The following is a 23,631-nucleotide window of genomic DNA, read 5'->3' as shown; positions in this document are numbered from 1 at the left end:
TATCTAGTTTCAGCATTTTTGGTTCTAGACCCGAATACGCCCGATTTAAGAACACTAATACCTGATTCTATATATTATTTTGATCAAATGCGGGTTAGACCCAACCTAAATCATCCAGATTATCCAAGTTTGAGTTATTGTGCCATCCCTAGTTGAAGGTGGTATATGATGTGCTTATAACATATAAATGATTTTAATGTTTATCTAACTTAAATTATGCCTTTTTATTATTCTTTATTCAAGATTTTATCTTAAATTTTTTATTTTTTTATTATAGGTATATTTTGGGAATAAATCATTAATACATTGGAGATTAGGGAGCACATTTGCTTAAAAGAATGAGATTGAAAGAATATTGAATAGGAGCTGCAACTGAAATTAGAAGAAGTCGAGAGGCATGAGAACTAAAGATAAGCCATGGAGAAGAAGATTTCACCACAGTCCAACGGCTAAACTTTTTAATTCTTCTCTTAATTACTTTGGTTGAATGTTGCTAATTAATTTTATGGATTCTCTTTATATCATGAACTAAATTTATTTTAATAGGGTTACGATATAGCCTAACAATGGAAATTTAATTCTATAATTTTGTATTACTTTTATTTTATTATTCTATGATTAATTGTTTATTATTATACTTAAGACTTTTAAATATTTAATCAATATTTAAATGATTTAAGAATACATAATGAGACCAATAAGAGATTTACGCACTTTGTTCTCTGTAATGGATGCTATGAATTAATGATGTAGTGAGGAAGCGATACTAGATTTTGTTCTAGTGTACGTTCTTGAAACTCAATAAAAAAAACTCTCACAAAGGAGAAAATATCTCAATTGAGAAATACTGAATATTATTGATGAGAAGTTTGTGTAAAGAAACAATCATAACAAGCTTATTTATACTAGTTAAGCTTATCTTATTCCTAATAAAATTATAGTTACTTATAAGAAAAGGAATATGACTTATATCAACACGTAATCCTTTCACAAATCTTGAAATTGTATTTTCATCATCTTTAAAAAGATTCACACAACAACAATGGTTCTGAAGTTGAGATTCATAGAATCGAACATAATTTGTACCTTGTTGACACTAATCAAATTTACGATGGATCGTCCGAAAATATTTAGGAGGAATAAAATAAGCTTTCATTTTCTTGTGCATACTATATATGCCAAGTTTGAATCTTGTATCTTTCGTGTCCAATTCGTGTTGCTTGTAAGTTTGTTCACCATTGTGACGAATGTCCCATTAATTTAGAAGACACGTACTCGACATGTTTATCCTCTAGAATATCTTCAAGAGTATCTTCAATTTTGAAGATCCAATCGAAAATATCCTTAGAATTAGTAAATCCATCATAATAGAAATGATCATCATCATCTTCTTTATATCTCACTATACCAATCTTCTTCTTTTTTTAATTTCTTTTTTTTTGGCTTTTTGGTTTTTTAAAGAAAACATAAAATTATAGGGCAATAATATAATTTAAGAAAAATTAATGGGAAAAAATTATAAATAAGAAAAAGTTTGTGTTGTCGGCAACAATCGATCAGAAAATTGGACTAAGATAGGTGGATCTAGAAGATGTAATGGTGGTGAGTGTGATGAAGGTGGTGGTTTGACTAAATTCGTTGTGGATTGACCGAAAAGTTGAATCAAAGTTGTGGAAGAGGTTGGTTTCGGTTTCCAGTGAACCAGCTGACGGATGGCAGTGGGAGTAGGTTGGAAAGAAAGGGCCGATAATGGTGGGCGGATTGGTAGTGGTGTTGGCTATCAAGTTCCGCGGATTGACCGGCGGTTGGTGCGGCTGTTTGGTGCATTTTCCAGTGACCATGGTGGATGGCGGTGAGATGGGTCGGGTTTTGATGGCCGGTTTCTTCTGGTTATGATGGTAGATAAGATCAACCAAAAGACAAAAAAAATGGTGGCGGCAGAAGCCGCATGCGGTGGTTGTTAAGATGGCTCGAGTTTTTTTTTGTTTTTTTGACTTGATGGAATTAATGGATGGTAGAGGAAGAAATTGTGTATAAAGGGTGGTTGATGGGTAGGAAAGCTCTTCTTGGCATAGAAAAAGACTCTGATACCACTTAATGCAGCGCAGAAGCAATACTAGATTTCGTTCTAGCGTACGTTCTTGAAAACTCAAGAAGAAAACTCTCACAAAAGAAAAAAATATCTCAATTGAGAAATACTGAATATTATTGATGAGAAACTTGTGTAAAGAAATGAGCATTACAATCATATTTATACTAGTTAGGATTATTCTATTCCTAATAAAATTATACTTCCTTATAAGAAAAGGAATATGACTTAAACAAGAAAATATAAGATAAATCCTAATTAAACTAAAAAAAAGGAAATTACATTTACAGACCTACTATGACTAGATTTGTCCTACATCAATTACATGGGAGACAAAGATGTACTAATTTGATTCATATAATTAATACTTAATCCAATAATACCATAGATATTAATGAGTTTTCATATATTGTAATGCAAATGGAGATATAGTATAATAGTATATGAGATTATATTTGATATTGCTCAAGAAAGTATATCAAAGGGATTAGGGTTATTCAACCATCAACAGGGTAATAAATTTTTGATAATGTAGATAGAGGATTAATTAGATTGGTTAAGGTCGGATGTTTTAGTGTCTTAATTTTTTGGTGATTTCTGTTACTGCTTTTATCTTTATTTTATTTTAACTTTTAATGTAAATTTTCTTAACTAATTATTTAAATAATTTAAAATTAGAATAATTTATGTAACTAATAAGGTAAGCAATCTCTGCGGGAAATTAGATTTCTTCTGTCAACTAGCACACTTCTAATTTAGGCAATAGTATATCTCCGGACGAGTGTGACCCACGAACTACCAAGCCAGCTAGTGTCGTTACAAATTTTTTAAATTTGTGGAAAATAATTTCTTCTAGAATTCCACTCATACATCCAGAATCATAGTCTCCTAACTTTACATTGCCAACTAAGTAAGAAACCCCAAAAAAATTATACCATCGAGCAGCTGTAAATAGTTGCATTAATTCTACCATTGCTAGCTTTGTGTTGTGATCACTTTTTTCTGTTTCCTTCTAAAGACAATTCATTTTTCAGGAAATAAGGGGCCAGATACAACTGTAGCAGATATAGTTCCAATAATATTGATCAGAGCGTAAAACATGAGTGACTGGAAGAAGCCATACTGAGTGCTCAAAGAGCAAAATAGTTCTAAGGTAGTTTTCACGGTCAGGATGCAGTAAGCATTAACTGAGTATATGACCAAATTGAGATGAGACCAAAAACAAGGTATAAAATGGTTGAGTAGAATACTTAAACGGGGAAATACAAATACTTCAATATCTTCTCCAATTATGTACCATGAAAGTCTATGCGGTCACCGTGGTATCAGTTGTGTAATAGATGCATCATTGACAGAACAAATTTTCACCTCTGGTATGCATTCATCTTCATCGCTTTTAACCGAAAAAGCAGGTTTCCTAGGAACCTTTATGTTTGCAGTTTCATTATTGAGCATCGTGAGAATTTCTAGTACGGCTGGTCTATCTGCAGCATTTTCTTGGACGCATAGTAAAGCTATTTGCATGCATCTCATGAGTTTCCATGCCGAAGATGAATCGTCAAGTGATGGATCAAAAAACTCCGTACCTTCTCCATTTTTCCGCAACTCATATGCCTGGAAAAACTTACTTGTTATCGAGCTTTGTAACTTAAACTAACTCAAGATGTACATGCAGGAAAAAATCTGAATTATGAGTTTAAACAGGAAAGAAAAGGTAACTTACAAATTCTAAAAGGTTCAAATCTTCATTGCGGCCATAATAGCGTGATGTCCTCTTGCCACTTATGATTTGTAGAGGAAGAACCCCATAACTATAAACATCGTATTTCATGGAGTATATACCTTTTCTTATGTTCAGGGGGAATGTGTTATAAAGAAAATATCTATTATCAATTGTGTTCAACAAAGAAAAGATCAAAAATCAATATTTTTGCCAAATACCATGTAGGAAATGTGCTTACTATGTTCCGACTATCCGGCCTGTGTTTGCTTCACATGCATCCTTTGTAAAAGCTCTAGCCATTCCGAAATCAGATATCTTGGGCTTCATCTCTTTGTCCAGCAGAATGTTACTAGCCTTTAAATCTCTACGAACAATTGTGAAATTTGAGTACTCTTGGACATATAGAAGTGCTTGAGTAACCCCTTCAATGATATGCACGCGTTGCCTCCAATCTAAGAGATGCCGCCTGTGAGGATCTGCATAAAATCAGACTCATAAAGTATTACTTCAATCGCAAAAGCTAGAAAGAAACATTTCAGACCGCTTAAGACTGAATGCTTTCTGTAAAGCTTAAATGTGATCGAATTAAGAGCGTGGAGTACGAAATCATTGTCCCTAGGACCGCAGTGTCTTCTTACCAAAAATGTAGTAATCCAAGCTCTTGTTTGGCATATACTCGTAAATCAGCATCTTTTCTCCCCTTTGTACAAATTCCCACAACCGGAACTAGATTTACATGTTGAAGTCTTGCAGTAAGCTTAACTTCATTTTCAAACTCCTGAAGCCCTTGTTGTGAAGTTTTGGAAAGTCTTTTCACAGCTATTTCCTGTCCCTTGGCTAATATCCCCTGTCAAAAGGACATGGATGCCCATGTAAATTTGGTATTTGATAATGACGACCACTCATAACAGAAGGCTTGCCATATTTCTAGAAAAACATATTGATATATTTTGAAGAAAAACTCCACAATCTTTTACACCGCATGTCCTGAACTCCTGATCTCCCTATAATTACCAACATCCGCGGGCTGTTTTTCTGATCATTACCCACTTCTTGAGCTGTGAAAATGGTTTTTGTTCAGTTAATCTGAATGTCTCAAAAAGCTTATAATTCAAATTTTTTTCGATTCATAAGTAATCAACAATTGCATACCAGCTGAATAAAGCTCCCATTTATCATCATTGGAAAGTTGAAACGCATGATAACCCAGCAGCCCTTTCTCTTTTGCAAAAGAAACTTTTGATCTAATTGTCTCAACGCCATCAAAATTGACCCAAGTTGTTTTCGCACTGAAGAAATTCATAACATAAGAATGATTGTACACCGAAGCAGCCCCATAACCATAATCTCGAATGAATCCTTTAATGAACTTGAAGCCTACGGAGCCATCTATCGTGATGGCTGGACCTGTAGCCGGAGAACCAACAGGATTTTCATCAGGATTAACGAGTGTCCATGCGTAGCCATGATAAGGCAGCCCCAAAACAGCTTCTTAGCTTGAAATCCTCTTTTTAACCATTCTGTTATACTATCATTTGTATTGAACCATCTTGAAGAGCTGTATAGAGCAGAATGAGCACCTGTGAAGTTATCCCTCGTAGGCAAATAGTAGTCAAAGTTTAAAACATGTATCCAGTCCAAGTTTCTCTGCATAGAATCTAAAGGGTAACTCACTGATTCAAGAGCTGGCAAGTGATGACTTGTCATTACCAATAATAGTTGAGACTTGCCCGATTTTCTGACTCAGAAGTTACTTCAGCCCTCCATTCATCAAATAGGGTCCCTAATTTGGTAATATTGGTACCTTTGTCTGGCAGAACACCATGAAGATCTAGGCCATGAAATCCGTTAAACCGAGCCATTTCTACGGAGGATTTGATGAAAGACTTTCTGTTAGAAGATTGGTTTATCATTGAAGAAAAGATTGCACCACCCCAGATTGATAGAAGTGTTACAACCGATGGGTTTCTGTGTTTTACAGTGTTGGTGAAGATTACAAAGAATTGTTCAGAGGTGGAGTTGATGAAAATATTGTAGGTGGAGGAGTTTATAAAAGCAAAAGCACACATAAGGTGACTGAAAAGAGCAGAATGTATTTCTGCAATGGGGAGTTCACTGTGAGCATGCCAGTAGCCTCCTCTAATCCAATTTGGCGATCTTGTGCATTGCAAATTGAGGGGGAGAGAAAGGGTAAGGAGAAGGAAGAGGGTCACGATTTTGTAGGCCATCAAAGCACTTAGCATACGTGAAATCACTTTTAATTATTCATCTTAAGGAAGAAAAGATGTATATCTAAATAAGGAATATGAGATGTTTCGTTTCTTATGGGAAAGAAAGAATGAAACAGCATGGCGACCTTTTAAGCTGACTTTTAATAGAGAGAACATAAAAGTGCTTCCTGCAAGCAGGAGACATATAGGGCTCTTTTATTGAACTTTGAACAAATGACCTGCAAAAGGCTGGGAAATTGGAGACAACACTGCATGTCATTTTGATTCAGCTTCCGATCCTCAACACGTTCTGGACACTTCCACTATTTCCATATGAATTTCAGAATTTTACGCCTCACCAATACTTTTTTAGTTTTTGTAGTGCCGTGATATATCGATAATATCTGCATTGCAACTATTAGCTGGTAATATATGTCAAATAAAGAATCACTTAACGTGAGATAAAAGTAAATTTGTGAACCTGTAGAATCTAAGACTTTGGCTTCTTATTTTGTTTACAAGTCCACGACTTTTTTCTTTGTTGACCTATAATAGAAAGAGCGAAAGAGAGCCGATGGTTATTTTATCTCTCGTTAATTATCGATCATACGTGTTCATATTTTCTCAGGTAATATTTGGGATTTTCCTTTATAAGTTGAGACTCGAGAGAAGGATAGAAAAATTTACAAAGGGTCTTTCACGTAGACATGGGTCCCGGTTGAATGGAAACAAAAACAAAAACGAGCTCAAGTCAAAAAAATAGAAACAAGCTCAATTCGAAATGACGCCTTGGATTCAACTAAATGAAGGTTTTTCTATAACATAGTCAGAAGTCAAATTCAACCAAAGAAATCGTCTTAGTAGCTAGTATCGACAAGGCCCCATATCCAAAACCTGGCTTATATTTAAATTTGTCATGGACTTTTTGGCCTCCTCTCTTTCTAGGAAGTTGGATTAGTAGTAAATTAAAATGACTCCACGCGAGGCTGTTCTAATTTAACCAAGGTCTTCGGTACGAGATTTAAAAATACAGTTGTATTAAATACTTGTTAGGAGAGTTTTGCCGCCCTAATGGTCCTACCGAATTCGAATACTAGATAGTTTAATATACCAAAAAAAAAATGACTCCACATGCATCACATGCTTCATGGAGTCTCTGGCTTATTGAATGACCATGCCTTGTTGCATTCTAATTCATGGGTGGACATGTATTAAGCAACCTGGGTGCAGTACAAGATGATGAATTATCTGATTGATACCAGGTGCTTCAGTGTCTGACTTCTCATGCTTAGTGTGGCTCTTAACATTACTTAGGAAACCTATTACCTATTCAATTCAAAATCTGTAAATTTTAGGGAAAAAAAAAGATTCCAAAATATCCTTTCATCTACACAGAATCATAGTTCTCCACATCTTTTATATGGCATAGCCAACTAGCCAAAAAAATCCCAAGAATTTATACTGGCACAACAAAAAGTTATGCTCTCCTAGAAATAATCAAACTCACCTCTTCAGAAGGGACTTGGGGCAAGAGTGAGCTAATCAATAACCTATACTGTTGCATAAAATTAAGAAAGATGAGTTTGTTTGTTTGTTTACTAAGAAAATGAAAAGGAAAAATCAGAGAAGCAGAGAAGAAAGAACTTGAATCTTATTCATTGAATCGTTTGATTAGTTACACATGTTTATATACTACAATCTGGAATATTCTTCATTCTGTTTACATGCAAATCAGCTGAGCTAGTAACTAAAACTAATTTGCCACATAAGCAGCCACGTCATCATGTATAACAGATTCTATTTAACTAACTATATTAACTAGCACGTGACTAATCAATTTGACTATCTTAACAAGATGCTAAAGAATCAGTAGTATAACTATTTTCTATTAACAGTGAAATGAAAGAACCCTGAGGAAATATATATGCAAGTTGTCTGATTGTTCCCGACTCTTCAAGCGGGTTCAATGATCTCAAAGGACGCAGAGCAATCTGAAATCCCCCCGATATTGCTTGAAGTTACCAGATTGAGACCAAAAACATGTACCTTAATGATTGAGTGCCATTCGTAATTGGGGAAATGAAAATACTTTCAATATCTTCTCCAATCTTGTAACATGAAAGTGTATGCGGTTATCGAGGTACCGGCTGTGTAATTGTTGCATCATCAACAGAATAAATGTTAGCCTCCAACATGCATTCACTTATCTCATCGTTGTCTCTTTTAACTGAAAAAGCAGGCTTCTTCGGAGTTTTTATGTCTGCAGTTTCGCTTTTGAGCATCACAAGAATTTCAAGCATGGTTGGTCTATCTGCAGCATTTTCTTGGACACAGAGCAAAGCTACTTGCATGCATCTCATGAGTTTCCATGCTGAAGAGGAATCATCAAGTGATGAATCAATAAACTCCATTCCTTCACCATTTTTCCACAATCCATATGCCTGGAAAAAAATAATTTTTACTCAGCTTTGTATTTTAAAGTAATTCATAATGCACAATAAAATATAAATCATAATTATGTATTCAGTTATGGAAGAAATGGCAACTTACATATTCTAAAAGGTTCAGACTTTCGTTCGGGCCATAATAGCATGAAGTTCTTTTACCACCTAAGATTTGTAGAAGAAGAACTCCATAACTATAAACATCATATTTCATGGAGTAGATACCCTTTTTTACATATTCAGGGGGAACATAGCCACTGCAATGTGTATATCAAAGAAAACATTGTCAATTATTCAACAGGGAAGGGATGTAAACATGTCCTATCAAATAACACGCGGGCAGTATACTCACTATGTTCCAACTATCCGACCTGTGTTTGCTTCACATTCATCTTTTGTAAAAGCTCTAGCCATACCAAAATCTGATATCTTGGGGTTCATCTCGTGGTCAAGTAAAATATTGCTTGCCTTCAAATCTCTATGAACTATTGTTAAGTTTGAGTATTCTTGGAGATATAGAAGTCCTTGAGTAATCCCTTCGATAATATGAACACGTTTTCTCCAATCTAAGAGATAACGCCTTCGCAGATCTGCATAAAATCAGACTCATCTCACTTTAATTAAAAGGGAAAAAGGAAGATTTTAGACATCTCAAGTTTTTAAAAGTTTGAATTCTTAACTGGGTCTACCTCTGCTTGTTTAAAGCTTAAATGTTAGGCCAATTAAGCATGCATAATATACTATGCTATTCACTTGCAACCATAAAGTCCGCTTACCAAAGATGTAGAAATCCAAGCTTTTATTCGGCATGTAGTCATAAATCAGCATCTTTTCTTCCCTCTGTGTGCAAATTCCCAAAACTGGTAATAGATTCACATGTTGAAGCCTTGCAGTAAGCTTAACTTCATTTTCGAACTCCTCAAGTCCTTGATGAGAAGTTCTGGAAAGTCTCTTTACAGCCATTTCCTGTCCATTTGGTAATCTCCCCTGGCAAATGGCCACACTCATGTAATAATGATAATTTGAAAATGACTGCTGACAATAACAGATGGCATACCATAGTGTTTAAAACTTATCATTTTCTCAACTGTTTGAACATTATATTCCGGCTGTTGCAGTAACAACCAGTGAGATTATTTGTCAAACATTTGGTATACAGAATCAACCCAGGAGTCCCACAACAGAAATAACCAATGAGAAAAATATTACCTTATACACAGGTCCATATCCACCCTCACCAAGCTTATTCTCACTTGAAAAGTTATCTGTAGCCTCTTGAATAGCTGTAAAAGTGAATACTCGCAGATTATTGGCATCATAATTAAGGTTTTCGATAGTTGATATTTTGTGTTTCAGCTTGGATATTGATCTTCTTGCAGTGACCACAAGTCCTAAACCAAAAACGAATGAGAAAAGCAAATGTTAGTCCAAAATGGTGCTCCCTTTTATTTCATCAGATCTTCTAAAATGCAGACTATGAACTCCTTGCACAGAAAGTTGTTTGTTTTTTTAACAACTTTTGTACAGAGAATTGTTGTCCTCTGTTTTATTAAAGTTGACAATGGAGAAGAGCCATACTATTGTACTTATAATTAGAAGTTACCTCCTGGCTTGAGTAATCTCCTTCGTCTTTGCAAGTAACAAATCATGATGCTCAGAAGAAAAATAATTGTGGCTACTGTGACCAAAATAATGACCAATAACCTTGCTTTGTTTTTCTGATCTTGACCTTGTCCTTGAGCTGGGAAAATTGTTTGTTAAGCTAATCAGAATATGTCACAAAATTTATAATTCAAAACTCCTCTTGGTTGAGAAAGATTGATCGTAAGAGTTATAAGTAATTAACAACTGCATACCAGCTAAAGAAAGCTCCCATTTATCATCATTGGATAGCTGAAATGCATTGTAACCAAGTAGTCCTTTCTCTTTTGCAAAAGAAACCTTTGCTGTAATAGCCTCTGCACCATCAAAATTGATCCAATTTTTTCCACTGCTGAAGAAATTCACGTCATAAGAATCATTATACAATGAGGCAACCCCATAGCCATAATCTCGAATGAATGCTTTGATGGACTTGTACCCCATGGAGCCATCCATGGTGATAGCCGGACCTGCAGCCGGGGCACCAACTGCATTCTCATTAGGATTAACAAGTTGCCACGCATAGCCATGATAAGGCAGCCCCAGAACAAGCTTGTTAGCTGGAAATCCTGTTTTTAACCATTCTCTTATACTATCATTTGTATTAAACCAACTTGAAGAGCTATATAGAGCAGAATGAGCTCCTGTGAAGTTATCCCTTGAAGGCAAATAGTAGTCATAGGCTCTAACGTGTACCCAATCCAAGTTTCTGAGCATAGAATCTATAGGATAAGTCACTGAATCGATAGCCGGCAAGTGATGACTTTTCATTACTAATAACAGCTGAGAATTGCCTGAGTTTCTTGCCTCCGAAGTTACTTCAGCCCTCCACTCATCAAATAGGATACCTAAATTGGTCATGTTGGTGCTTTTACTTGGCAGCACACCAGAAAGGTCTAGGCCTTGAAAGCCATAAAGCCTAGCTGTTTCTATGGAGGATTCGATAAAAGACTTTCTGTTAGAAGATTGATTTACCATTGAAGAAAAGATTGCCGTACCACCCCGGATGGACAAAAGCGTTACAACTGATGGGTTTTTGCGTTTCACTGTGTTGGTGAAGCTAGAGAAGGATTTTTCATATGTCGAATTGATATAGAGAGTGAAGGTGGAGGAGTTAAGATATGCAAAAGCACACGTAAGGTGAGTGAAAAGACCAGAATTTATTTGAGAAACGGGGAGTTCACTTCGAGAAGTCCAGTAGCCTCCTTTAATCCAACTTGTCGAGCTTGTGCAGTGCAAATTGAGGGGTAGACAAAAAAGAAGGAGAAGGAAGAGGATCATGGTTTTGCAAGCCATTCAAGGAAGGAAGCTCAAAGCTTTTTCAGCAGGAAATGTGAAAGCACTTTTAGCAAGACGGGAAATACCTCTACCGACTTTATTTAGAGTTCGTGAGAAAATGGTACACTTTTTCCTCTTTTATGTTGTACCAATGGGCCTTCTAAATAAGTTGCTTTCACGGGGATGAAACTCCCTAACTTCAATGTTGACTTGTAAGAGAGAGGAAGAGAAAGAAAAGCACGTTTTGATTTAACTAACCGTCACTTCATCTGCTAGGAGACAACATTATGTGGCATCTTGATGGCTTTTGATGATTTATAATTTCCACCTGAATTGGGCACTTCTTTACAGTCACCATCTAAATAATTTACCACGAGATTTTTATTGAATTAAATCAAGCAAATACAATTTCGTGTGAAAAGGCACGGCAGCCAAGAGAACTTGAGATAAGAATTGAACTCTATATAATACATACACATCAACAGGAATTGCATCCTCTCTCTCCACTGTAAACGAGTGGGGTTCGTAATCTAGATCTCTTGTACCACACCACTAACTTGGATCAATAGTCATTCTTCTTGCTTCTTGATTCTTCCTTCGTTATTTTAATTTTGAATTATTGGAGAGAGGAAGAGAAAGAGACCCTGCTAGTACTTTCCAGTTCACACGGGACTGCAAAAGTTGTATCAACAAGTTAGCATGAAACCAAGAGTCTTGGTTGTTTGGGAAACAAAAAATACCGAGTCTTGGTCCATGTTTTACTAAGAAGGAGAATTTTCTCATGATAGTTTTTTATTATATGGAGATAGCTGCCGACCGACCGAATGAACACGAAAACAGCCAGAGTCAAAATGACTGATTGAAATCTATTTTCTTCATTCATACACAAATTTGAAGGCCAAGGACCTTCTTTAAGTACGTAGCATAGCGGTATCATTATTAGGATCAACGTATTGGAGTTATTTTTAGTGAAGTAAATAATACGTATTTATTTTAATGTAATTATCTACCATTGCATACAACTAGATATGGATCTGCTTTCTTTGTATTAAAGATTCAGTAAGTGTTGCATACCATCATTCAAATTTTAGACTGTAATAGACTCGATATCTCCTATTCAAAAACTCCATAATTACGTTCTGGGACTCTTTTTTGAGGTCAAGATATCACAGTTTGATTATGCTTAAAAGAAGTACAAAGTTTAATTATGCTTAAAAGAAGTACAATGTTTAATTATGGAGATGTTAAAGGGAAAACATAATGTTCAGTAATTTGCATCGTTAGCAGCAGGTCATGTCGTTTGCATTGACATGGGGGCGTCTTCTACATCAGCATTACAATGTGTTACAAAATTGTGCTCCTGGGCGATTTTTCTAATTTTACCTTCCTACTACTACTATCCATAGATAATCTCCTATGAAATTCTGTGATTCCAATGGTTACAGGGGATGGCTATAATTTCATTGCAGAGATCTCGAAAAGCTTGTCTAATTGTCCCTGATTAAAAGGAATTTATCTTAGTGATAACCATCTGTCTGGTAAGGATCCTCGATGGTTGGGGAATTTAACAGATTTTGTTGAAATTTTTATGCCTAACAATCATCTCTCAGGTCCAATTCCAATGGAATTTTGTCAACTTAAATTCGGACATTTCAGAGAAGGAAATATCTCAGATTTTTACCATCTTTGTTTCAATCTTTTAGCTATCACACAAGTTCACTTGTCCAAAAAATATGTTAGAAGGACTGCTAAAAGACAGCATATTCTATAATAGCTCTTCCATGGTGATATTAGATCTTAACTATAATTTGCTTAAATGGCATTCCAGGTCGGATTGAAAGGTTTTCTCCATTGAGCTACCTTATGTTGGCTAATAACAATTTTGAAGGTGAAGTGCCAGCATAATTGTGCCGATTGAAGCAATCGCCATGAAATTAATTTTGCTGCAGCTCCTATACCTATGATCCAAGTGACTGTAGTAGTGCGTTTCCATCGTTACTTTGGTGTATTTTCTGATTTTAGATTATTTTCTATTTGGTTCGGTTCAGCCTAACTTTTAAGTAGTATTTGATTGTAACTCTGAAAAAGAGGAAGGTGAGAAAAATAATTTAAATTCTTTTTTCATTTTATAAGAATTTAATTTCTATTAAAATGTAATAGATACATCATAATATGGAATTTTCCAAACCAAAGAGTGATAAATTCAAATTCCTATTTTATTGTAAGCAAAAGCATCCAAAATTACCCCTTCAATTTTTTTATTAACTTGTTTTATGTTATCAAATTATTATTATTTACAATTTAAAATTTTAGATAATTAATTTTATATTAACAAAAGTTAAAGTAACTATTTAAATAATTTAATAAAATCACTTTATTTAATTAATTAATTTGTAAAAATAAAAAATATAAATTTAACAGTCGTCAGAAAGTCGTTGCTACTGCCATCGGACTGCCGCCGTTGATGCTAGCACGTGGGACATCACCGTTGGTACCGTTGGACCCACCGGCCAACGAGCAATGCCATTAAATTGTCATAGAGACCAAAAAATAGATTTATTTTCTTCAAATTCAGTTAAAAAGTTTAAAAACTTTTTAACCTTCCTAGATCCAGACAAACATCAAGCACTTCATCAAAATAAGTTGATTTGATTTATGGATTGTGAATTTCTGATCATTTTCATATAATTCTCAAGTTTAAATGAGATGATACAATACGGCAACAGTGGCAACTTTGCTTCCTTTTTGGTTTTTCAAATAAAATTTTAAATTACATTAATTAAAACATTATTTATATTATGTCAAAATTTATTTAGAAACAAATAAATTAAATTAATTACAAAATAAAATTGTATTAATAAACCTTTTAAATAGAATCTAATTATAAATATAATTATTTAATTTAAAATAATTTTTTATTAGTTATTTATATAGTATATTAAATAAATTTATTTTTTTAATTTTTTAATTATATTTATGATAAATATTGAAAGTTTAACGCTAAATGATGAAATTGTTCAAATAAAAAATAAGACATCTTATTTCTTTATATAATTTTATAACAAATTAAAAATTAGAAAAAAAATTCAATGCTGCTGATACTAAGTTCAAATTCGAATTCAAATCCAAATCGAAATTTACATTTGAAATTTCAATTTGAACCAAACTGTATTTTAAATTGGGTTCGATTTGAATTTGAGCTTTAAACCTAATTGAGTTTGAATTCTCTAATCCAAACATATTAGAACCCAAGCCAAAATCCGAACAACTCGAACGAGACCAGATTTGCCCACAACTAATTTTTTTATATACAGACATTTGTTTCTTCATTCATTGTAAATTTATTTTGCTAAGGGCATTATTAATCATGATCAAATATCAACTAACAAGCCCCAATAAGGCAATTTGACAAATAAATAATCATTATTTTATTTTTTATTTAAAAAAAAAAAAAAGTTACGAGTGTTATGTTTAGAAAGAACTTGAATTTGATTACATTTCCTGGATTTAGGCTTGAATTGAATTCTGTTACGGAACTGGACTGGAGGCTTGGTATCTAAAGACAAAGGAAGATGAGTAACGAGTTCATTTGTTGAACTTTACAGTCAATTCTCAGAAGACTCGTCAAGATTTCTTATGGTTCCGGCGATTCATGGCTTCCGATAGTGAGCCGCTTTTACTGCATTTTGCTGAAATATGTCGTAATTAATTTATTTCCATTTCAGCTCTGATCTATGTCGTTGACTGATGACACGTAATGCTGATTTCAAAGTTGAAATCAGTATTTATGAATTTTCGTATTGAGTTTTAGCTTTTCTACGTTGTCTGTTAAATGATGTTTACAATGACAGGCATTTCACTTAATTTTATGATTTTTTTTTATGCGAGGTGGCGGCAAACAATTGGAGAGCTCTACAGTCAAGTCCTTGGATCATGATTAAACCGCCGCAGCCTGTAAAATCCAAATATATTAACCTTTGCAGGTTTACAGTCTCTCTTCTCTCTCTCGCCTTTGTCCTCCCAAAATCGACCGCCAAAGAAGCCAAATCGATCAAACCCTCTCGTGTCTCTCAGCTGAGCCGCCACGCCGTCAGGCAAGTAAGGCCCTTTACGTTAACAATATTAACTTTATTCTTAAAAAAAAAAATTAATGTTTTTCGCATGAGCTTTCCGTTTACCACCGTTTAATTGACATGAAAATGAAAATGTTCATCTTTCTTGAGTGAAACTTAGGGTCAAGGTTAAAGAAAAATAATGCCATTCTTTTATCTTTAAAAAAAAAAAAACTTGAATATTAATAATTGAAAGAAATACCTTGATAATTGAAAAATGTATGCATCAATTTTTTTTTTCCTGCCTGCTGTGTGTGTTATAGTTTGTAGTTTGAAGCTTTTGTTCTTGAACTTTAATATTTCAACATTTAGATTACAGTGTTGTCTTTGATGAATAATTCAGATGAGTGTCGCGACCGATTCTCCAGTACACTCACCCAGCAGTGATGACTTTGCTGCATTGCTTGATGCTGAGCTTGATTCTAATTCGTTACGGTTGTCACCAGATAAAGAAGCTGACGATGAAGATGACGACAAAGAGTCTATCGATTAGGAAGCTGAGAATGAGGAAGCCATGGATGACAAAGACCTCAAAAGCATTAGGTAGTTTATAGTTCCTTTTGGGATATGAATGAATTTAACTGATTACCCTTTATTAGGGCTTTTTTTGTTGGTGTGCCAGCTGTTTGAGTTAATGGTTATATACATTAATCATAAAAGGTGAGATAGAAGTTTTATGCATATCAACATGATTTTGTCTCTGGTCTGAGATCAATATGACATCCTTTTGCATGTGCATACTAGTTGTATTGCCATTATTGCAACATGATTACTCTTTTACTTGGAATTTTACTGTAAATTTTGTTGCTGCTTCTTTCTTTTTTATTTTAGCTTTTTCTCATTCATATGAATGGTGTAATTCATCAGGGTTTGTCAATTCTAATTGATATTTGTTGTCTTTTCAGTTTTTGTGGAAATTTTAACCAACTGCACTAATATATGATGTGCCTGTCCAAATTTTGATCTTCCATTTGATCATTTTCTGTTGAGTTTACATATCTAACATATTTTAGTTGAATCCTACTCTCCTTCATAACTGCTATCACATGCACTTGAATTCATTTTGAATAGGATAGATTCTAAGGTTGCTTTAATTTTTTTATTTTGAGAGCACAATGGTAAGCTATTTGACTATTTGGACATGGTAGGGAGAGGAAGATTGGTTGTGGTGTCAAATAATCTTATGATAATATTACCTTTCATTGGGATATATGTATATATCTAGATACATATTTACTTGCACTGGTTATAAAAGTCAAAGGGAAGAAATGTATTCATTTTCTTTTTTCCTTTTTCCCTGTTATTTTCTTCAATCATTGCTTATATGAATTAACTCACAGGACAAAAAGGCACAAGAGGCAGATAGTTGAAATCATACTGGAGCATCAGGGATCAACCTCGCTTGGAATTTTTGAAGAGAAGACAGGTAATCTGTTTCCATGTATGTGATCTGTTTTTACCCAGTGGATGAATGCTGGAAAGCTGCCTAATTAATGGTGTAATACCCTGAACGGTTTTGGATGCACAACCCGCAGGAGATAAATCATGAAATCGTGTGATCTGTATTCATTATTTCGGTATCCTCAGGTGGTATATGTAAACTATTGAACTTGATAGATGCTTAGGGATATGAGAAAACATTTTGTCTTGAAGAAGTGGGATATATGGGACTTCAAAGGAGTCGTAAACCTCAATCAACATGTCCAGCTGGTTGAGTTTTGAACTATTGGTAATAGACTAATCCAAGTAGTAATTGGTTTTTTTCTGTGTCTCACTGCCTTAATCTTTAAGCCATCCAATAAATGTGTGCCTTGTTATCTCACTTAGAAACCACTCTTATTGGAATGGCAAGATATAATGTCTTAGTACATCATGCACTCATTCATTTTAGGCTTACTTTTATTAATGCAAACACTCTATTGGCTGGATTAAATTGTAGCAGACATGTTGTATTGTGCAGAAGTGTCCTTAGAAATGGATAACTGTCTACATCCAGGATCTCTTGGGGGCATGTGTTGTGGGAAAAGGTTGGAAGAGGAATGCGGTGTAACATTCAGTTACGCATATAAGGTATACCTTTTCAGAGATCACCAACAAGTACTTGTAGAATCATGAACCCTGATTGTAGACTCTGTTTTCTCTTTTCACTTTATCTTCCAGGGTATTCATATCAAGTATATGAAAACATGATTATACTAGCAATGTGTAATATGCTATCTATTACTTTTGACTTGATTAATTAATGACTTATAGGAACTACTTTACTTGTAGGGCCTAAGGGTTGGAAATGATAAAATTGATCGTTTGCGGAACACAGATATGAAGCATTTGCTACGTCATAGAAAGCTTTACTTAATACTTGAGCTTGATCACACTCTACTTAACTGGACTTTGCTTCTCCATTTGACTCCAGAGGAGGATTACTTGAAGAGCCAAGTAGAGTCTCTGCAAGGTAGATAGTAGTAGCTTAATATATGATTCCATAATTGGTATGTTAGGCACTTTTTTCTTGTTTCACATTATTGGTTTAATTTGATCATTTTATTCATTGTTTTGCATCATTGGTTTAATTCTAAATTTTGATTTTTTATTCAGAAGAATAGGCTAATCTAAAAGTAAAAGGCTTAACAAATAAAACTCTTTCGAATAAGAATAGAATGAGAGGAATAGTAGTTACAAAAACTCAAGTTCGATACTTGTAGTTTTTCTTACCTATGGTAGCAATTGTAATGATGTTGGTAGTATGACCATGGAAGCAACTATTTATATCCAAAGAAAAGGACGACAGCTTGTTATTGCTTGAAAAAAGGCCAAGAGGGGTAAATAGAACCCTTATTAGGTGCAGGGAAGAGCAGATATGATGAAGGTTATGGTAGGATCCTTTTAGACCAATGATGAATTGAAGAGTATGACGGATTTTAATCCACAAGAAGTAGGATGAGTCATAACCTACCTCATTATGCTTTATGTTAGTCAATCGTGCAAAATTAATACAAGCTCTTATTGAGAACCTTAGCTATCAACTTTGCTTTTGACTTCATCATGGTTTGTTTTTTATGAGCTCACCAACATGTTATTGGTTATAAGTTTTGCTGTATCAGATTATCTTATTCCACAATCTGGATTTTATTGGCTTCTTACTGCTTTATGTTTTTCATTTTGTTATGAAACAAGTAGATGTTTCAAAAGGGAGCCTCTTTATGTTGGCATTTATGAATATCATGACGAAATTGAGGCCAGTTGTCCACACATTTTTTATAGAAGCAAGTGTACTGTTCGACCTTAGAAACAGCTAAGTTGCTTGATCCCAGGAGAGAGTACTTCAACGCTAGAGTGATTTCATGAGATGATGGCACTCAAAGACATCAGAAGGGTCTTGATGTGGTGTTGGGGCAAGAAAGTGCCGTTCTGATTCTTGATGACACAGAAAATGTAAGTTTCAACCGCCTAACTTTTATACCTGCTATCTATACAAGTAATAAATCATCATAATAAAGTAATAATAATTGTTATAATGTACACCTGAATAATTCTTGGGGAGCCTATTAATGTTGAGCTAGTAACTCCCCCCCCCCCTCCCCTTATGATTTTCTTGGGGGTTATTTGCGTGGCTATTCTTTTTTTCTTGCAAATATTAAAGGGAGTTTAAAATATACAAAATGCTGAAGAGTTGTTGATTTCCTTTTGGACTTGGACTTTTCTGAAATGAAATGATGGTGCCCATTTGAATCCTTTTCGTGATGACGTCCATTATGTAGGCATCGACATAGCAGGGGGACAATTTGATACTAATGGAAAGATATCATTTCTTTGCTTCAAGTTGTCGGCAATTTGGCTACCACTGTCAATCTTTATCTCAGTTAAGGAGTGTTGTATGTGAGCTGGAGGGTGCACTTGCATCCATTCTTAAAGATCTCAAGCGAATCCACAATATGTTCTTCAAGGTACATCTCTCTTCCTAAATGTTGTTGATAAAATTTGATATTGTTTGTTTAGGTGCTCGACTCTATTCACTGGAAATCATTTTTTAGGAACTTGCAAATGATCTTGCTGGCAGAGATGTAAGGCAGGTAAGACATTTGTTGAATAATTGACTGTGATCATGACCAGTATCGGTTGGGTCCTTATATTCTTCTGTAAGTGATATTTACCATCACCCTTTTTTTTTTTTTTTTTGTCTTCATACCTAGTCTAATTCCAATGAATCTGTTTTCTATTATTGCAAATTGATTTATCATCGCACAAATGTTGGTTTATGGAAGTCATTTCTGAGTTATAGAACTCCATTTATTTGCTCGCTAACTCCAATAGGAAGATCTACGTTTATGAGGACCTTTGATCATCACATGTTGCTGGCAGGTACTGAAAATGGTCAGAGGGAAGTCTTAAAGGGGTGTAAACTTGTCTTCAGTCATGCTTTTCCAAGCAAATTTCCAGCACATATTCACTATCTGTGGAAGGTGGTGGAGCAGTTAGGAGCTACGTGCTCGATAGAACTTGATCCATCAGTGACACACGTGGTTTCAAACAAATGCTCAAACGAAAAAGTCTCACTGGGCAGCAAAGGAGGCCAAGTTTTTGGTGGATCCACGGTGGATAGAGGCAGCCAACTGTTTGTGGCAAGGGCAACTCGAAGAGAAGTTTCCTGTGAAGCAAACCAAACCTGAAGAGAACTTTCAAGCGAAACAAACGAAGGACCAATAACCGATACGTTTATGTAGTTGCTAACCCTCCAGTGAATCTTTATGAATGTCTTGGTTCTTTCCTAGCATCATTATCGGTGCATGATCGATGTGCATCAATTGTGGCAAAAATTATATCAGACTGGCACTTCATTTGTTTAATGGATCGTTCACTGTATGATAGCAGTTTTGATGAAGAACTGATGACAAGGAAAATTATCAGTTGAGTTTGTTGTGACACTCAAAGTAATTCAGTTAGATAACAGTATCTGGAAACTGGAAAGCCTACAATAGTTTTGCTATGATGCTGTTCTTTTGGTTAAATCTTCTGCCTGTTTTTAGCTGCCAATTGTTGACATATAGATTTGCATACAGAAACCTCAACTGCATTTTGGTTCACTTGGATTATAAGATGTAAAAAAGTGGATTGTAATCTCTCAGTGTTTGAAGAAGCAGCAGCAGTTTGTATAGCTGCGATAGAATTCTTTTCTTGATTTGTAGAGGTTGTTTATCGGCAAGTATTCATAATAGTTAAATTCAAATGACCCATCTTAAAACTCTCAAGGGAATTCCCTTTTTCTGAGGTCTTATTTTCAGATTTCAGATCAAACCAAACAGATAACACCTGAAACTTGATAGTTGATTATCTTCATAAACTGGATTGGATTCTCAAATTTCGTTACTCCCTTGCCTTTGAAGAGTACATGACGTGGATTGTTCATAAGATTGTGACTTCAAAATTGATGCGTTGGCTTTTCTTTTTTATACTAATATTACAATTAGATTATAATTCATATTAAACGAGACTATTATTATAAATATTTATAAATAAATTATTATTGGAGACTAGTTTCGATTAGTTCTTACGAAACAGCTGTGTGGCTGGTCTTATATCAAGAGGTTGTAACATGACACACATCTAATTTGACATTTGTGAAGCGTGAGCCGCAGCGTTTGGTATGAGATTTGACAGTCCAAGTTCTGGTTTTCGAAGAGAGAGAAAACCAAACAAAGGCTGGCGAGAATAATTCATTCTTCATACGCAAACAAAGTTTTTGTCTCCATGATCATCAAGACTCCTCAGAACTGATTGAAGATGTTTTGTCTGAGTTCTTAGTTGTCATGCCAGGTGTTGTATCATGCCAAGTATTTTAAGTTCCTAAAACTCGATCAAATTCTGACGGTTTCCCATATTTTCAGCTGAGTTAAGTTCTATGTTTTATTAATTATATTCCTCCTCTTGACAAGTGACACGATTACACGACTCGTACAATACTCTCACCTTTAATTTTTTTTTTTATAAAAAAAAGGAAATCTAATTTTTTAATGTTTTTCATTTGTTTCCCTTTCAAGTGTTCGCTTCTGTTCCTTAGTTTATGATATACATACAGTATATATCACTTAGGGGTGGGCAGAAAATTGAAGAACCGAACCAAACTGAACCGAACTGATATATATCACTGCTACAAAAATTGGAAGGGTGAGCAAAAATGATCTTGAGAACATAACAAATGACAAAAGGTATTTAACAGAGAATGAGGAGAGTTGTACTAAAAAACACTACATTATGGGTATAACCAACATATGTAAACTTCACCTAAATCTAACGCAAGACATGAATAAATTATATAGTTCAGATGATGGAGTGGATGGAAGCCTACAGCCTACTTATTATCTGTTGACAATGAGGCTGATATTGAATTAAATAGCTGACTAAATGTAACTCTTTGATAAAATGTGAACCTGAGATGACTCAAATTTTAGGTCATTAGAAATGGGAATTTAAGCAATATTTGGTGAGGATTGCCATCGGTGAGGCTAAAGATTCCAGTAATACTATAAATTAAAAACAGATTCCAAAAATTTGTCCTTTGATTAATAAACTAAATAATAACAGGTTTATTTTCTTAATCCAATTATTCATTAAAGAAGGTTTGATCTGAAGGTTGATCCTGGGCAAGTGCTATATCTCTTCAACATATCCACGAGGCAGTTTATCATTTATTTTTTTAATCTGTTTCAATCTCACAAAAGCATTTTTTAATCATCCTACATAATTAGATCTCTTTTGAAAAATTCCATACAATTATTAACAAAATATATTATTGCCAAGAAGTAAAGGTGGCACGAACTAAGAAGTGACAATGATATATGTTTAGAGACATCTGGAGATCCTAATCACTCTTAAGTCAATTATTCATTTATTCTTCTATCGTATAATTTTAACTTTAAAATTGGTAAGTAGAAGGTTTTATCATCAAGCAACCGCGCATGCATGAATGAACAAATATTGTTGGTCGAGAGTTAGAAATTGAGTGGCCAATTGATAGCTTATCTTGTTACTTAAAAGATAAAGTATATATAAATAAAGTAACCGGAATTTCTCAAGAATCCCCACTTGGCAGCTAGAAATTTTGCTTCGATTAGCTTTCAAGAATTGTCTATTTCCAATTAAATTGTCGTTTTGTCACACTTCATAATCAGCAAAATATTTCTTCTCTCTTCCATTTGGTCCGCCACATGTAGTTATGACTTAACTTATGATGACTTTCTTCACAGACTCAATGAACTTTTAACCCCAAATACTTTAAATTGAAAGAACCCAACGTTAATTTCAAATATTAGATGAATAAGTGAAATCATGTATGCGTGTTAGTTGGTTTCTTCCAAATCTTGATTGAATATTTGGTCAAGCTTATCGTTGTTTGATTTTATCTGAAACTACTACATATTGACGTAAATTTGTATCTTTCTATAGGTTTTGTGTTACAAATGTGCCAATTGAGTTAGAGGCTATCCAGAACGATATTTTCTTTTTCTTTTTCCGGTGACAAATGAGCAGAATTGATATTCAACATGTGTGTTCTTTTGAGGATTGGGATAAAATTTATCAAATTTTATTAAGATTGAGAAGTATCCTTAGACCAAATCAGTACTCTATATGTATAATCTTGATAGTTTTCTAAAAAGAATTATCAAAATGTGATCTTGATAGAACAGAATGAACTTAAACTTTAGAAAAAAATTATTTATTTATTTAGAAATTTCAATGGAATGAGATAGGGAAAAAATAAATTAGAGTTGGTGAAATGAGTTATTGGGTTGTGTTCATGTTGTATCAAATTTAAATCAACGCAAACATGACCCATGCAATAAGCGGGTCAAAATATTGAGATTGTAACCCGACAAAAAAAGTAAACGTGTTATCCAGTAATCCTTTAATATCTATATATTTAACAAAATTTACATAAAATATTTGCACACTCCTCTCTCTCTCTCTCTCTCTCTATATATATATATATATATATCTACTAAAATATTATACATTTATAATATTGAAGTTTTAATTTATATATATATATATATATTTAATAGTGTAATAAAGATTGCCACTTAGTAAGACGATTGCGTATTTTGAAAAAATGTATACCTTTTTTTAATTTAATTTTTAA

The 23,631-nt window shown here is 34.2% G+C and overlaps 3 protein-coding genes across 3 annotated transcripts; 1 reads left to right on the top strand and 2 right to left on the bottom strand.

Annotated features, from left to right (window-relative positions):
• Positions 1-3,403: 3,403 nt before the first annotated feature.
• LOC107176426 (cysteine-rich receptor-like protein kinase 19) lies at positions 3,404-5,674 on the bottom strand. The gene is made up of 8 exons (XM_052434156.1): positions 5,543-5,674; positions 5,393-5,459; positions 4,965-5,219; positions 4,827-4,870; positions 4,451-4,659; positions 4,051-4,278; positions 3,813-3,900; positions 3,404-3,703 (listed from the first exon to the last, which is right to left on the bottom strand). Exons 1-8 carry the CDS (start codon positions 5,672-5,674, stop codon positions 3,404-3,406), a joined length of 1,323 nt encoding a protein of 440 aa, XP_052290116.1.
• A 1,981-nt stretch (positions 5,675-7,655) lies between these two features.
• On the bottom strand, positions 7,656-11,518 carry LOC102624592 (cysteine-rich receptor-like protein kinase 34). Its single transcript, XM_006473906.4, has 7 exons — positions 10,323-11,518; positions 10,070-10,207; positions 9,676-9,857; positions 9,243-9,453; positions 8,819-9,056; positions 8,573-8,723; positions 7,656-8,463 (listed from the first exon to the last, which is right to left on the bottom strand). The coding sequence occupies exons 1-7, from the start codon at positions 11,401-11,403 to the stop codon at positions 8,155-8,157; spliced, it is 2,310 nt and encodes a 769-aa protein (XP_006473969.2). The 5' UTR covers positions 11,404-11,518; the 3' UTR covers positions 7,656-8,154.
• Positions 11,519-14,671: 3,153 nt separating this feature from the next.
• Positions 14,672-20,743, top strand: LOC107176483 (RNA polymerase II C-terminal domain phosphatase-like 4). Its single transcript, XM_052434271.1, is given in 10 exon segments — positions 14,672-15,483; positions 15,841-16,040; positions 16,838-16,923; positions 17,458-17,567; positions 17,769-17,949; positions 18,675-18,780; positions 18,782-18,929; positions 19,256-19,441; positions 19,529-19,567; positions 19,857-20,743. Coding segments are annotated over 9 exon segments (915 nt in total). The 5' UTR covers positions 14,672-15,483; positions 15,841-16,011; the 3' UTR covers positions 19,887-20,743.
• Positions 20,744-23,631: the final 2,888 nt, after the last annotated feature.

The sequence above is a fragment of the Citrus sinensis genome, chromosome 9, assembly GCF_022201045.2.
Source record: "Citrus sinensis cultivar Valencia sweet orange chromosome 9, DVS_A1.0, whole genome shotgun sequence".
In the NCBI taxonomy this organism is placed as follows: Eukaryota; Viridiplantae; Streptophyta; class Magnoliopsida; order Sapindales; family Rutaceae; genus Citrus; species Citrus sinensis.
This window is presented reverse-complemented; position numbering and strand designations above follow the sequence as displayed.